This window comes from Anguilla anguilla, chromosome 12 (genome assembly GCF_013347855.1).
Source record: "Anguilla anguilla isolate fAngAng1 chromosome 12, fAngAng1.pri, whole genome shotgun sequence".
NCBI classification, from domain to species: Eukaryota; Metazoa; Chordata; class Actinopteri; order Anguilliformes; family Anguillidae; genus Anguilla; species Anguilla anguilla.
In genome coordinates, this window is record NC_049212.1 from 23,228,136 (window position 1) to 23,245,188 (window position 17,053).

Here is a 17,053-nt window from a genome sequence, read left to right on the forward strand (position 1 = left end):
CCCAAGCATGAACAAATTGAATTGGACTGTGGTGCTTTAATTATGTACCACACTCCCTCTGCTCAAAGCAGATGCAATCTGGACTGAGTAAAAGTGTCCTTTTGATCTGGTGCAGTCTGTATGCTGGATCCTGTATATTTATTCAATCCTGTATTTTATTCAAGTTAATGCTTTGCTCGTAAGTTGCTGCACATGTGAGTGAGAGGTGAGGTATCGATCACAACAGAGGAGGGGTCACTGACCATGGGGACAATGGAGCTACTGTCCCCTAGTCACCAGTGTGTTTGCTCATATTTCTCACCCAGTGTACTCACATGTCTAGGAAATAGTGAGCTTTATTCATTAGAGAGATCTTCACACGCTGGTCTTGGAACACCTCTGGCTTTATGTGCATTTTAGGAATTGCCCAAATTTATCCTAAATCAGGACTTCTGCACAAGGAGATAGATTTCTTTTCACTGGGATTGGGATTCTTCAGAGGATTAAAACAAATTGGATTCTCTTCCACAGGTAATACACATTATATAGAGAAGAAGCTGTGGAATCGGTGTGCTTATACTGTATAATGTTGTTTTTTTTGTTGTTTTTTTTAATGATTTAATGTACACAAAGTGACCATCAGATATTTCCTAAAATAACAGTGAAGTGTGGTTTAAATCTCTGGTAAGACAGTTATGTTGTACACTTAACCCACACATTCCAACAGAACAGCCCCCATGGAAAAAGATGTATACATTTTGTGTAAACAGCGCAAATCACTGTTGATCATTTGTGATTATTAAAAATAAAGTTGTAAATCTTAAAAAGCTGAATATTAAACAAAGTGTCAAGTGTTCAATGAACAAATCCCGGGTTCCCAGGCTTTATGGAAAGAACAAATCAAAATGTTTTTTCAGGACTTGAACAAAGAGTTGACATTAAGATTATAGCACCCACAAAAATTATCACAGAGCGTTAAAACTAGTGCACCAGGGCTCCTCTGTGTATCATTAGGAAAAGACACCATGCTGTGGTGCATGGATGGACCAACTGTAGCCGCTAGCTCCGAAGGGCAACATGTAATTACCGATTGTGTCACCCAGGATCCAAAAGGATTCAGTTAGTTATAGTCTGCATTGAAAAAAAATAAAAAAGTAAATAAGCAAAAACTAGTATAACATGTATGTACTGTGAATACTGTAAATTTGTCTGGACCTAAGTGGAGACTCATTTATTATGCCAAGAATTAACATATGCCACAAAATGAAAATGTTATGAAGCTATGTCCAAGACAGAATATGCTGATGATTGTCAAATTGTTTTGAAGATACTAACAGCAATTTTATGATCCCTTGAGATAGATTTCAAATACATGGATGAGATCTTTCTGATTAAAGGGAAACAAGTAAAAATAAACTTGCATGTGATACATTTAGTGTTTCAGAGATATTAATTAATCCGTACATTCATATAATTTGGATATTAATCTGGAAAGAAAGATTGAATGAATGTTTGTCCTTAATTTTGATTTACAAATACACTCAAGTATTTATTTATTAACATTTGTTTTACAGTTTGCCTAATTTCATTGACTGCTGAATGCAACAAAAAATTACACCTGAAGTTGTTTGTAAGTCAAAGAAAATGTCAATTGAATACAGGCCAAAGTATTTAAATTTGCATTTTGTCACTTTCCAGATTCATAATGTGTACCGGGACATGTGCAAAGTGCACAGGAGCTCTCTTGCTCCCTTTGGGGCTGTGTGCCATTATCGCGAACATCCTGCTGTTTTTCCCAAATGGGGAGGTTTTGGACACGGAACAAATTACTGGCTATGTGTGGTTTTTTCACGGGATTATAGGAGGAGGTATTCTGGTGAGTTTTTTTTAATTTTTTTTTTTAACCTGGCTTTGGTTTTAGAGAAGAGGAGAAAAAATAAGTACAACATATCCATTATTTTACAAATTTCTGACACAAGTAATAAAAAAAAAATGGACAGCGTAAATATTGTAAGTAGTATGTTGTTTTGATGAATTTTAGAGTCAGGTCAGGTCTGCCTCTCCCTCTCCAGGCCCTCTTTCCATTCCCCATGCACATCAATCAAGTTACATTCGTGCCCATGTCCCTGATATTCACAAATTTATCAAAACTCATTCCCAAATCTCTAAATAATCTCTGTAAAGGCATAAGAAGTTCTGTAAAAGTATTATAAGTGCATTAATATCTGAGATTTGTGTCCAGATTAGGGGGAAAGTATCATTCGATATGAATTTTGATGTATGATTAATGGACTGAAATTTGTTGCTGGCAGGTGTTCCTGCCAGCTTTGGTAATGAAGTCAGCTGGGGGTGAGGGCTGCTGTGCCAACCGGTGTGGGGTGAGTAATGGAACCTTGCATGTTTCAACATTCTGCACTTTAGGTTATCACACCTCGTTCATTTCAGCCTCTCAAGTGGACTCAGACCAATGACTCAGCATTTTTGAAAAAATGTGAACATGCCAATTGAACCCTCTGAAACTAATCAAACTCACCTCAGGAGGTGGTCTACGCGAGGTTCACTTAATTTGTGCATTGTGAATACAAAGCAGCCCCAGTCCACTTTGTATTTTGCGGTACATGTTACGCATCTGCATTGACTACTGAGTGAACCCGGTTGAAAAAGAAATAGCAGAATGTCTGCTGCATTGTGAATACAAAGCGGCCCAGGCCACTTTGTATTTTGCGGTACATGTTATTTTGCGGTACAGAAATAGCAGAATGTCTGCTGCATTGTGAATACAAAGCGGCCCCAGTCCACTTTGTATTTTGCGGTACATGTTACGCAGCTGCATTGACTACTGAGCGAACCCGGTTGAAAAAGAAATAGCAGAATGGCTGCTGGTCGTGTTCAGGGGATTGTGTGGTCAGAAAAAACATGTGCTCTTCTTGCATCAGCTTCCTCAAAATGTAGCACAACCAAATGATAAACACATTGGCAGAGGCCGTCTTGATGAAAATAACCTATAATCAGGGGTTTACATAAGTGGTACACAAGTATCCATTAACAGCAAAAAGATTAAAATGCACAGCAATTCTATGTCATAACAGTGCAAATGCCTACATATTTTTAGGTGTGCATTCTCTTAGGACATAACTTTGACATGCATTTTTGTTTTCCCATTAATGCGTACTTGAGTATCACTTATGTTGTCCCTTGCCGATATTCCAATGCTACTGCAGTGAGACCTGGATTCTAAAGGAGCAGATTGGACCAGAAAGAGAGCAGTGTCCTCTTCCAAGTCCACTTACAATGTGAACACAAAAAAAGACTGAGCTCATTTGTAGCTAGTGCACTTCTTGATTCATTTTAAAATAACTGTGCAAAAACACCCTTATACTGCAGTTCCAGTGTCAATGATATATTAAGTTCAGTAAAAACATGGTTAGTATGGTGTGGCAAGCTGAGTGCCACCGCTCGGTTTAACAGACGAGAGAGAGACGGGATTTATCTTGCGGCCGCCACGCGGCTTTCGGTTTTGTGACAAACACACAGTTGTGCTACAGGTTCTCGCAGCACTTCCTCCGTCTCCAGTCAGCACCACGTCTGCCTCCGTAGACCACCTTTTAAGCGCCCAGGCTCACTGTCGAGGTAATCAGCACATTGTCAATCAATCTACCACGTATGGCTTCTAGGTCACAGGCTTATCACAGGAGGAAACAAGCCTGATTATAACTAATGTTTAACATGGTAGGACTTAGCATGGTAGGACTCTAATGCTGGCCTCAGTAACCTCACAACCTGTATGTTTCCTGAAATTGAGTTTTGTACTTGCAGGTGCTTTGCAATTATGTTTTACATAAGAAACAAATGAGAGGCTGTTGATTAAGAAATTGTATTTTCCTGTCTGGGTTCATTCATTTTTACATGTAGTATGTAGACAACTGTGAGGCAAGTACCCGATAAGTCTGCATACCCAGAGTCCAAGGGCCAACTATGTTGGCCTGCCTATTTCTCAGATATCACAAATGCAATTCATTTAATGGCTGTGTAAACATGTAATGCATTTCTACATCCTGTAATTAGCTGTAAATCTGTTAATGATAGAAAGTTTATGATCCGTGATCTGTCCTTCAATGAGCTCCACCATTTAACTTTTTTTTTCAGGCACAGCTCTGTGTTCAGGAGAATCCTAACTGTATTATCCTTTCAATTGTTAAAAGTCCAATCCTGCCCACTAGGGGTCTTGCGCAAAGGGGTTAATGTTTGTTGCCAGATTCAAAGGTAATGATGACACTTATGTAAATGAAATAGGTAATTGAAGCCTTTATCTTAAATTAAATGAGGAAAAAAGTTTTATGCCTTTGACCATTGGTGTTCAAATAAGTTGTAAATGTGCCACAGCACACGTGGCTACATTACTCATGTGTAGTGCACTAATGAACTCTACAACACAAACAGACTGAAGATCTAGACTGTGCCAGTGTCAGCTGTGGACAGGAGCCATTGCTTCTCTAGCCAATCTGCCACCTTCAGTCTCCATAAGTGAGTTCTGTTGTCCTCCAGCTCAGAAGCTGCAGCTTAACTCCCACATTACAGAATTAGATAGAAGTGGCTAGTTGACTTGTGTTCTTGGAGAGACACATACTGGTGCTCAGTCCTCCAAATTGAAGACCATTTTAGGTGGGCCTACAATTACAGAATCGCACGTTCCAAATGATTAAAACTGGGAAAATGCAAAAAACGTAGTGGTGGTTGGTTCTGTCTTTTCCAGATGATGGTTACCATGGTGATGTCAGTCCTGGGTGCTGGCGGAGCATTATTCTCTATGGTCATCTCAGCATTGGGCCTGCGGGATGGCCCCCTCTGCGAAACAAGCAACGGAAATTTTGAGTACCCCTTTCTTAACCAGACCCAGACGTAAGAGGATGAAACATCCCCTTCCTTGTTTCGTTTTTAGTACATAACTAGTTTAAACTGAACTAAGCATTTTCTTTTAAAAGGGCAAAAAGTGTAAGCTTTTGGGGAGGGAATTTGCCGCATGCACGTCACAGGCAACTTTGTTCTTGGTTATTATTTTGCCTCTGGGGATAGCATGACACTTATGTGAACTTTATTTTTAGGGTCCCTAACAACACACCCTCCAGACAAAACAGTGACAAGGCTTGTTGTTTAATTGGTCTCTTGAACATTGAGCACTACCAGATGATGCTTGGAAAACGATAACTAATGCAGTTAATCCACATATCTTACATATACAGTACTGGCTCAGATTGTGGAAATACTGAGCAGTTTAGTTCTGGTAAAACTTTTATCTGTACCTTTTCTTCTGTTGTTTCTCAGAGCCCTTTTCTTCTGGGATTTATATCAAAGTCAAATTGGACAGAATATGATCCACGAAAACCATTGATTGGCTTTTGAATAGGCTATGATCATGTGTGCATTGGATGGGACGGCCACAAAATTAATAATCCACAGTATACTCGCCTGCAACTCGCTCCGTAAACATGGTATGAGCAGGCGGCGACAAGGGTGCATATTGCAGTCTAGACTGACACCAAAATTGCTATGAGCTACTTATAAATTGCAGTGCACTGCTCAGTCTTGACTGACAGACCCTCAGCAGCAGCTTTCCTCCCACTTCGGAGCACAGCTAGTCACAAAATGACCAAATGACCAAATGATCAAACGGCTCAGGCCTGTCTAAATCCATGACGAAAATACCACTTCACCGGTGCGACGGCTTGCAACATGCCATGTTCCGCCCAGAAATGAAAACCCTATAATTATGATATGCCATTATGGATACACAAATTTGTTCTCAGACAAATTGTAGAATTTACACAAGTCCATTTACATTTGTACTTCATAACTGTTATTCAGGGATGCATAATGCAGGACCTTCTTCAAACGATGGGCTGTTAATCACAACTTAATCTGAGCAATAGTATTTGAGCAATACTCATTTTAGACATGTGCTACTTTAAATCCTCTCAAAGCTTGTCTCACAATAATGAACATGCGAAGAGTCCTAAAAATAAAAACTAATTCATGCACATGTCTACATAAAGAGACAGACACAGACAAACACATGCAATTCAAGGACACCAATGAACCTAGATAGCCTGTCTTTGGAGTGTAAGAGCAAACTATGTGGAAATCCACTCAGACAAAAGGAAAAATACATACATACGCAGATTCAAACCCCAGACTTTGGTGCTATCCCCTGAAATACACTACTATCCATTTTAAAGTTGGCTGTTTAAATCCTTGGGCAAGGCTGGCAAGGTGATAGAAATTAAACAAAGAACAATGTGTAAAAAGAGGTTATTGTTGATGCCACTTTTGAATCCTGCTATCAATAGATGTAATTCATGTTTTGCTTTAATCCCATCAACTAACTCAAACCATTGTCATAGATCTCACAGCTTGGTTTACTAATGGCATGAGAGCACTCTTTCTATTAATTAAAAAAAATAATTCAATGCCGACAATAATGTTACATTTCACATTTGGCATAGATGCAGTCCAAGGTTTTAGCAAAACACTGAAGTAATATGCTTATGCATGTTCATTTTGCTCATGGAAATGTAAAATCAGCTAAAAGAAAAGGGGAAAGGGAAGGGGAAATTGAAAAGTTGTGCCATTGTTGTTGCAATGATGCAGTCTGTTCACTTCTTGTTTCTTGTCTTCCAACAGAGAGAGCTACTTGTTCAATCAGACCATGTGGTCAGAGTGCCTATGGCCTGAGAATGTGGTCCTGTGGAACATCACCCTCTTCTCTATTCTCCTGGCCCTAGGGACCGCAGAAGCTCTGCTCTGCCTCTTCCAGGTCATCAACAGTCTGTTCGGGTGCCTATGTGGCACTTGTATGAGGAAAAGACAGGTGAGATGCAACAATGGTGCTTGATGAGGTGCACACAGAGGCACGTTTCTGAAAGCATGCCTGGTCACTGAGGGATGTGTAAATGTGTACAATGCAACAAAAGCCAAAGGTAATGGCAGACACAACAAAACAGCTCATAGTATATCTGCTACATTACACTCCAAATAGAAAATCTGACAGCTGAATACTCAAATTATATTGATTGAGGTATCTGCCTGAAAGCGGCTTTTGTGGTCAGTTGAAAGTGCTTAAGATTTCTGTCTTGACAGGGCTAGAGGTTATTTTCTCATTTTCTGCTGAGCTTGGAAATAATAGTTCCTGGTTGTCATTTAGGTCAACAGATGATTTCAGTACTTTAGTTAAAGCAAAGGGCAAGAAAAACAAAACTGACACTTTTAATACTTTTAGTTTGGGTGTTGTTTGAATGTGTAATATTGACATGGTACTGTACACTACATTTTCAAAAGTACTGGCCCGAATAGTTTGGTGGTGGAGGAATAATGGTCTGGTGCAGTTTTCATGGTTTGGGCAAGGCCCCTTAGTTCCAGTGAAGGGAAATCTTAATGCTACAGCCTTGCAATGACATTCTAGAGACTTTGTGGCAACAGTTTGGGGGAAGCCCCTTTCTGTTTCAGTATGACAATGCCCCCATGCACAAAGCAAAATCCATAAAGAAATGGTTTGCTGAGTTTGGTAGGGAAGAACTTGAGTGGCCTGCACAGAGCCCTGACCTCATCCCCATCAAACACCTTTGGGATGAATTGGAATTCTCGAAAAGTATACTTCAGTATGTATTTTAAACAGTGATCTAAGTTTAATTGTGGAAAGTGAAGTGAAAATGCACTATAAAATGAGGGACTACTCTGGAGATGCAGGATTAGGAGCTCCTGGCTGGAGTAATCAAACACAACAACAATGTTCATTCTGCATAGTATGATTCCTCTTGTTTGTCTTTGCATTGCAGACAGGGGTGGCCTGAAAAAAGGAGGAAGATAATCCACAGTGCCCTATTCCCCCTTCTCTTACCTCTTACAAAGGTTTTCACTCATGTTCTATACTGCTTACAGAAAGTATTGCAGTGGCTATCAAAAAACAGAATATAAACTTACAATGTAAAATGGAGACAGGTGGTTTGGCATTTTATTGTAACTGTGAGATTGTCATGATTTTTTGTATTTATCAAACTTGCATACAGGCATCAAGGACAAATAATAAAATAATTTGGTTCTGTACACAAATTCCTTTCCCTTTGTTTGTTTTTTTAAAACAAATAAAGCAATCATAGTTAATTAGCTATATAAATGTCATATTTATTCTCTCATATTTAACATTTTCCAGTTTGTAAAACTATTTTTTGGGAGAAAAGTTTTTCGACAGCCACTTATGCTTTTACCTTAACTTGGTAATTCACTTTTTTTCCGGACCCTGGGTGCCACCCTAGAACTGTAATTCTAAGCAATTGACTACAGTATATGTGCACAACACTTCCAAATAAGCCAGGTCTTTTCCTTAGGAACAACTCATTAAAGGTGTTGTTCTACACTTGTTGTTTACAAGAGTTTATCTGGTAATGTTACCGTTAGGCTATATTGTGGAAAGTTATTACAGCAATCACCACAGTGCCACCACATCACAGAACACCTCATCATAGCAAATTAACCTTGAAGAAGTAAATTAACGGCAGAAAAGGACGGAGTGTAGCACAGTGGGTAAGGAACTAGACTTGTAACCGAAAGGTCGCAGGTTCGATTCCCGGGTAAGGACACTGCCGTTGTACCCTTGAGCAAGGTACTTAACCTGCATTGCTTCAGCATATATCCAGCTGTATAAATGGATACAATGTAAAAAATGCTTTGTAAAAGTTCTGTAAGTCGCTCTGGATAAGAGCGTCTGCTAAATGCCTGTAATGTAATGTAATGTATTTTGCCTACACTATTTCTTCTCTGAATCAAAAGTGTAAGGCAGACTGAAAGACTGGACACCTGGGAAAATCTTTAAAGATTATGGTGGTCAGCCTTCTACCCTCTGTAGGCTTCACCGAACTGAGATTTAGCAATAGTGCTAATCCCGGGAGCATATATTACATTACAGGCATTTAGCAGACGCTCTTATCCAGAGCGACGTACAACAAGTGCATCAGTTCAAGGTGCAGAGGTGCAAAAGAAACACACTAGAGCAGTGGTGTCAAACTCGTGCCATGGAGGGCCGTGTGTATGCAGGTTTTCATTGCAGCCTCAGATCTTGATTATATAATTAGTTAAATTATTTGCTGAATTAGGGATGCAGGTTTGTGCACAATGGTGACCCGACGTCTATGGTGACCCGCATTGTCTAAATAAAAATTTTCTTATATTCTGTGCTTCAATGCAGTTAAACGCATATGGCTGAATGAGTAATTGGACTCAATTAAGGCAGCATTAATTGGTTGGAATGAAAACCTGCATACACACGGCCCTCCATGGCACGAGTTTGACACCACTGCACTAGAGTGAAGTAAAGATCGCAGTGCCAGAAGTGACCACATAGATCAGGACTCCAACCCTGCAGGGTAACCTGTTCGGCAAACAAACAAACAATCCTGCCAAATAAAAACTAACTAACTGATCTCATTAGCCTAACTAGGTACATTGAGCTAAACTTTAGGCTAGGGAGGGGTGGGGAGAGGTGCAGACTGAAGAGATGAGTCTTTAGTCTGCGTTTGAAGGTAGTCAGATTCTCTGCTGTTCTGACCGCCACGGGGAGGTCATTCCACCAGCGAGGGGCCAGGACAGACAGCAGACACGAGCGGGAAGTACAGACACGGAGAGGGGGAGGTGCCAAGCGTCCAGAGGTGGCAGAACAGAGAGGTCTGGCTGGTGTGTAGGGTCTGATGATCCTCTGGATGTATCCTGGTGCTGACCCCTTAGCTGCCTGGTATGCAAGCACCAAAGTCTTAAATTTGATGCGAGCCATAACAGGCAGCCAGTGGAGGTCAGTGAGCAGGGGGGTGACATGGGAATGTCTGGGGAGGTTGTAGACCAGACGCGCTGCAGCATTCTGGATGAGCTGCAGGGGTCTGATGGCGGATGCTGGCAGACCAGCCAGCAGCGAGTTATAGTAGTCCAGGCGGGACAGGACCATCGCTTGAACCAGGAGCTGGGTTGCGTAGGTGGTGAGGAAGGGGCGGATTCTCCGGATGTTGTACAGGAAGAACCTGCACGTTCGACTCACCGCCATGATGTTCTGGGAGAGGGACAGTCTGTTGTTCATCACCACTCCGAGGTTTTTTGCGGTGAGTGATGATGACACCACGGTGTCCCCTAGGGAAATGGAAAAGTCAAGGAGGTTAGAGGATGGAGCAGGGATGGAGATCATCTCTGTCTTACCTGGGTTCACCTTAAGATGGTGTTTATCCATCCAGCTCTGGATGTCCCTCAGGCAAGCAGAGATGCGAGCGGAGACCTGTGTGTCAGAGGGGGGGAAGGAAAGAAAGAGTTGGGTGTCATCGGCATAACAATGATAGGACAAATCATGGGCAGAGATTACAGGACTAAGAGATTGGGTGTACAGGATAGGAGGGGACCAAGGACTGAGCCCTGAGGAACTCCTGTGGCAAGGGGGCGAGGTGCCGATACTGCACCAGCCCAGGCGACTTGGAAGGAGCGACCAGAGAGGTAGGACTCGATCCAGTCTAGTGCTGTGCCACAGATCCCCATAGCTGCCAGGGAGGACAGGAGGATGAGGTGATCGACTGTGTCGAAGGCAGCAGAAAGGTCTAGGAGGATCAGGACAGACGAGGCTGCTTGTGCGGCGTGAAGCGACTCACAGACCGAGAGGAGTGCGGTCTCTGTCGAGTGGCCAGGTCTGAAGCCGGACTGGTGGGGGTCTAGGAGGTTGTTCAGCAAGAGAAAAGAGGAGAGTTGGGTAGAAGCAGCTCGTTCAATTGTTTTGGATAAGAAAGGAAGAAGGGAAACAGGACGGTAGTTCTGGATGATGGAGGGATCCAGAGTGGCCTTTTTCAGCAGTGGGGTGATGTGGGCCAGCTTGAAGGAAGAGGGGAAACATCCAGAAGACAAGGAGGAGTTCACAAGGGAGGGGACAAACGGGAGGATGTCAGGTGTGATAGTCTGGAGGAGAGAGGAAGGGATAGGGTCAAGAGCACAGGTGGTTACATTACATTACATTACATTCATTTGGCAGACGCTTTTATCCAAAGCGACGTACAAAAGTGCATTTTCATGATCGTAGACAACTGCTGAACACGGGTTCAGTAAGGTACAATTACTTATTTTGTACAGCTATTTCTAGCCGAGAACAATGAACACTATCCTGGTCTAACATCTGCAAAGCCAAACTAGGCAGAAGAATAAGCTACAGTATTAGGACGAATACAATTTACCAAGAAGAGCAGGGATGGGGCAACATGTAACAAGTGATAGGAAAAAGGGTTTTTTTTTTATTTATTTTTTTTAGTATATACAGCGTGGTGGTTGTTATTCTAGGTATAGTCTGAAGAGATGAGTCTTCAGGCCACGGCGGAAGATGGATAGTGAGGGGGAGGTTCGGAGAGGGACGGGGAGTTCATTCCACCACTGGGGAGCTAGGGTGGAGAAGCTCTGTGATCCCTTTGGGCGGGTGGGAGGGTTTGCAAGACGCCCTGCTGCCGCAGAGCGGAGTGGTCGAGCAGGCACATAGAATTGAGTCATGTCCTGCAAGTAGATGGGGGCTGTCCTGTTGGCGGCAGTGTAGGCAAGGGTCAGGGCTTTGAATCGGATCCTGGCAGCGACCGGTAGCCAGTGAAGTGATCGCAGCAGAGGAGTGACGTGGGAGAATTTGGGGAGGTTGTAGATGAGTCGGGCAGCGGCATTCTGAATCATCTGTAGTGGCTGTATGGCACAAGCTGGTAGGTTTGCAAGGAGAGAGTTGCAGTAATCAAGGCGAGAGGTCACCGTAGCCTGGACGAGCAGCTGGGTGGAGTGCGTCGTCAGGTATGGTCGAATCCTCCTGATGTTGTATAGGAGGAATCTGCAGGACCGCGATGTTGCCTTGATGTGCTCCTTGAGGTCCAGTTGGTCATCCAGGACCACCCCCAAGCTCTTGGCAGAGTGAGAGGCAGTCACTGTGGTGCCATCAACCGTGATTGAGAGCTCACGTAGTAAGGAGGTCTTGCATGGGAAGAAGAGCAGCTCGGTTTTGTTGAGGTTGAGCTTCAGATGGTGGCTGGCCATCCAGGTGGAGATGTCAGCCAGGCAGGAAGAGATCTTATCATTGATCTGTGTGGCCGAGGGGGGGAAAGAAAAGAAGAGTTGTGTGTCATCTGCATAACAATGATAGGAAAAACCATGTGAATTAATGACTGAACCAAGAGATCTGGTGTATAAGGAGAACAGCAGAGGACCCAGTACAGATCCCTGCGGCACTCCCGTAACAAGTGGATGAGAGGCAGAGGCAGACCCCTTCCAGGTGACCTGGATTAAGTGGTAGGGCGGTGGGAGAGTAGGAGCTGGGAGACATCAGAGTCAGTGAGGGGAGAGCACGTGGAGAAACAAGGGGAGGGAACAGAGAGGGGGGAGTGGGGAAGGGTGGCGGTGGACGTGAAGGAGCTGCGGATGTCTGCAATCTTCTCATCGAAGAAAATCGCAAAGTCATCTGCAGTGAGGGAGGACTGAGGTGGGGGAGGAGGAGTGCTGAGGAGAGAAGAGAAAATGGAGAAGAGTTGATGAGGGTTAGAGGCAGATTTATGAATTTTTGTTTGATAATAATTAATTTTAGCAGAGGTTACAGCGGTAGAGAATGTAGCTAGCAGAGACTGGTAGGCAGACAGGTCCGATTGAGCCATGGATTTCCTCCACTTCCTCTCCGCTGCACATAGGCTGGCCCGGTTGGTTCGGAGGGGGTCAGACATCCACGGACTGGAAGGGGACGAGCGTGCCGGCCTGGAGACTAGAGGACAGAGAGAGTCAAGTGCTGAGGAGAGCGAGGAAGACAGAGCGGAGGATGCAGAGTCAGTGGGAAGGTTGGAGAAGGATTCAAGAGGGGGGAGTGAAGCAGTGACACTAGATATATTGAGGAATGATGGCACAAGATAGAGTCGAGTGTAACCACTCCAAGATCCACGTATGGTTAAAACCAAATTTTAAATTCTAATTTCATTTGGAGTCAGATAATTGCGGGAGTAAACCATAGTAACTGTTACGCTTACTTGCTGTGGTCATGGATATATTTGATGTGTTGTTCCGCTCATTTGTGAGTATTCTGATGCTCCCATTGGAATATTGACAGTCCGGCGACAAGTCAGATACATCTCTGATGACAACATAGCCCCGTTTGCGAACGGAGAGTAACAAGAATGTGGATTCTGTCGTTGTAGCCATAATTGTTCTGATTCTCTATTTAAGGGAAAACAAACTTTGTTTTATGTTCAGCTAACTACATAACTAGTTTGGCTACTTTCTTTTGATTTTAAGCAGATTAACATGATTTCAGTTTTTCGCTCTAAGTTCTAGGTAAGGTCAGGAAGTTATGGTAAGTCAAAATATGAGGCATGATGACAGAGGTGGGTAACCCGGCTTCAAAGAGTAAAAAGACTGACCATGTATTTGCTCCACCAACATGCACTAAGCCAGCTGATTACAATAATTAGGTCTCCTATCATGCTGAAGAGTTATGCTAATTAGAGTCAGCTGGTTTAGTGCATGGTGGTGGAGCAAATACATGGTCAGTCTTTTTACTCTTTGAAGCCGGGTTACCCACCTCTGCATGATGACAAGCTACAACATTATAATAACAATACAAGTGCAATATAAGTGCTGGATGGAGATACAAGTCTAACATGAAAGTGGTAGAGGAACAAGATAGAAGGATACAAGTTGTAAGAGTGATCCTAGATTGGGAGTCCTCTGTAGAGTAGTGATAGTTATTACAGGTACAGTCTGAAGAGATGCATCTTCAGACCATGGTAGAAAATGGGCAGGACTGAGTGGGTAGAGGTATGGGGAGTTTGCTCCAGCACTGGGGAGCAAGGGTGGAGAAGCTCCATGGTCGGGACTAATGAGAACCATTCATGCAGAAGGCAGGGAGTCCAAATCACCCCGCTGCAGCAGAGCGGAGTGATCAAGCTGGAGTGTAGGGTTGAATCATGTCCTGTAGGTAGGGAGGGTACGGTGGCTCTCAAGTGCAAAACACAAAAACAAAAAGAAAACGCAAAAACAAAAACATTCGGTCCTGAGGTGCAGATGCAACATACAAACACAAAAAGGAGTGATCCTGAGGTGCAGATGCAACATACAAAAACAAAAACATGCACCCCTGAAGTGCAAAACACAAATACAAAAAGAAAATGCAAAAACAAAAAGGAGCAGCCCTGAGGTGCAAAACACAAACATACAAAAACTAGCAGCCCTGAGGTGCAGATGTAACATACAAAAACAAAAACTAGTAGCCCCGAAGTGCAAAACAGAAACATACAACAACAAGCAGCCCTGAGGTGCAGATTCAACATACAAAAACAAAAACTAGTAGCCCCAAAGTGCAACAGTGCACTTTGGGGCTACTAGTTTTTGTTTTTGCATGTTGCATCTGCACCTCAGGGCTGCTAGTTTTTGTATGTTTGTGTTTTGCACCACAGGGTCGTTCCTTTTTGTTTTTGTATGTTGCATTTGCACTCCAGGGCTGAAAGTTTTGTTTTTGCATTTTCTTTTTGTATTTGCGTTTTGCACTTCAGGGCTGCACGTCTTTGTTTTTGTATGTTGCATCTGCACCTCAGGGCCGAAAGTTTTTGTTTTTGCATTTTCTTTTTGTTTTTCTGTTTTGCACTTCAGAGCCACCGTAATTCAGGACAGGAGAAATTCATTTCATGGTAATGGGCTTTGAGTCCACTTGCTCGACCGGGCAAGGTAGGGAAAAGAAATTAATGTTGAGCCCTGTTTTGAGTTAGGGGGTACTTCACCTCTGCTTCAGTCGTTATTTTTCGATAGCAGACCACCTCGTCGTGGATTTTGATAGCAGACCACCTCGTTGTGGATTATCCCATAGTGACATGGAATCGGTCTCCTTGCAAGCAAATATAGCCATCATCCATCCACCATCCAAGTGACCCGGGGGCGTGGCAGAGATCGCAATACGCGAGACGCAGCAGCGAGAACTGCAGGCCACAGAGCTTAGCTTCACAGCGCAATTTAAAATAAGTTTCTGCGTTTCTGTTATTAAACATTGAATAACATAGCCCCCCTTTTTTGTCGCCGGCGATGAGGCAGACCTCAGGGGTTTTAGTCTGATGGGGATTCATTAACAGCTCCTAGAGGCTAAAAAATCATATAAATATGATGAGTTAACACTAAATTATTCAGAGTACTCTGCAAGGTGTGCAAGTTGCATTATCTACATCTTTCATGCAAGCTCACTTGAGGATCATTTTTTGAATGCTTGCATTATGTATAATGATGGGACATTAGATTTTCAGTGAAACTGTAATCATTTTTTTCATTCATGAATCTCTCAGGAGTACATCAAGAGGAGACCTGTGTCTTTCCCTGTTTAAGGACTTCAACAACAGCAGTTGATGTGCTGCTGTATGTGTCTGTAGCAGTGGTTGAGACACTGACAGTGTGTGGAAACCTGCTTGTGATCATCTCCATCTGTCACTTCAAACAGCTTCAGACACCAACTAATTTCTTCCTACTGTCCCTGGCCATGGCGGACTTTCTTGTTGGAGTAATTGTGATGCCCCTCTACTTTACTATGTTGATAGCTCCACAAAGGTGCTTTACTACAGTATACTGCACAATATTTCATGTAGTAGCCTTTTACCTTACTTTTGTCTCAATTTATAATGTAACTTTAATTGCAATAGACCGATATGTTGCTATCTGCAATCCTTTTCAGTACTCCATGAAAATGACTTTGAATGTAACTTTGAGGATAATATCCATAGTGTGGTTGTCTTCATTAATCTACAATATGGTCCTTCTTTATTTCAATGGAAATGTTCCAGACCTGAAGGAAAATATTACATGTGTTGAGTGTGCTGTTCACTTTAATGAAATATTGGCCATTGTTGACTGTCTAATCATATTTATTGTGCCATGCTTAACAATTATAATCATGTACCTGAAAATTTTTTTTATCGCTAAAAATCATGCAAATAAAATCCGGTGTGCCCAAAAGTGCACAAAAGTAAATAATGCTACTGTAACATCAGAAAGAAAAGCAGCAAAAGCACTAGGGGTTCTAGTAGCAGTGTTCCTTCTCTGCTTAGTACCCTTCTACATATGTGCTTTCCTTGCAGCATATATTAGTAACAAAGCAATACATATTGCAGCTTCAAATCTGTCAACTGTATTTTTTCTGAATTCTGCATTAAATCCTATCATTTATGCTCTGTTCTATCAATGGTTTCAGAGATGTGTTAAACTCATTTTAACATATAGGATATTCCGTGCAGGATCTTCAGATCTGAATGTGCTTGCAACGAAATAAACGTAATTTCCTGTGCATTAGAATGTGATGTAATAAAATTGTTACTTTTTATTTGAATATTCTCATTTTTGTTTTATGGTTTACACACCACATGTCTGTTATTGAACACATGTTGATTAATTCTTCCACTCAACTAAGAAAAAATCACAGATTTTCAAATAGCCCTGAAAGTCTAATATTTCTATTATCTTTTCCTTTTAGTTCTTTATTTTTATTCTTTAGTGTATGTGTATTCATGTATGTTGCTCTGGATCAGATCTTGCTTGAAACATGAGGTGCTGACCTAAATAAATAAATAAATAAATAAATAAATAAATAAATTTTTATATTTTCCAGTGGCCATATAATGTCCAATAAATGTAATATTCTACCACTTCAGATGTTTTGGTAAATGTTTAAACAGCATCTCCTAGTCAGTCATTAACATATGAACTTTCATTCATTTGTTCACAGCAATGTACAAGTTTTGAAGATTCTTTAAAGTTGGTAGGCAAACAAATTTGGCAGTAGTTAGGCAGACATTGTATGAAATTTCTACTTCTCTTTAGTAAGAAAAGTAAACTAAAGAGAAGTTACCATTGGAAATATCAGCCTAAAACATGGCACATGTACAAACCGCCACAAATCAAACAGGTCTCCAATTTTTGTAATTACGTGAAAGGTACTATAGGGCCATGAGTCCAATGTCCAAAAAACCATGACAGTAATATGGACGGTTTTAACATTAGGCCTACTTTTAATGATAAAAAACAC

The 17,053-nt window shown here is 42.0% G+C and overlaps 2 protein-coding genes across 2 annotated transcripts; both read left to right on the plus strand.

Moving 5' to 3' along the window:
- The first annotated feature begins 225 nt into the window (after nucleotides 1-225).
- On the plus strand, nucleotides 226-8,082 carry LOC118209120 (transmembrane 4 L6 family member 1). Its single transcript, XM_035384274.1, has 6 exons — nucleotides 226-510; nucleotides 1,678-1,855; nucleotides 2,292-2,357; nucleotides 4,733-4,878; nucleotides 6,658-6,844; nucleotides 7,809-8,082. The coding sequence occupies exons 2-6, from the start codon at nucleotides 1,685-1,687 to the stop codon at nucleotides 7,821-7,823; spliced, it is 585 nt and encodes a 194-aa protein (XP_035240165.1). The 5' UTR covers nucleotides 226-510; nucleotides 1,678-1,684; the 3' UTR covers nucleotides 7,824-8,082.
- A 6,484-nt stretch (nucleotides 8,083-14,566) lies between these two features.
- LOC118210067 (trace amine-associated receptor 13c-like) lies at nucleotides 14,567-16,529 on the plus strand. Its single transcript, XM_035385916.1, has one exon. The coding sequence runs from the start codon at nucleotides 15,311-15,313 to the stop codon at nucleotides 16,298-16,300; it is 990 nt and encodes a 329-aa protein (XP_035241807.1). The 5' UTR covers nucleotides 14,567-15,310; the 3' UTR covers nucleotides 16,301-16,529.
- Nucleotides 16,530-17,053: the final 524 nt, after the last annotated feature.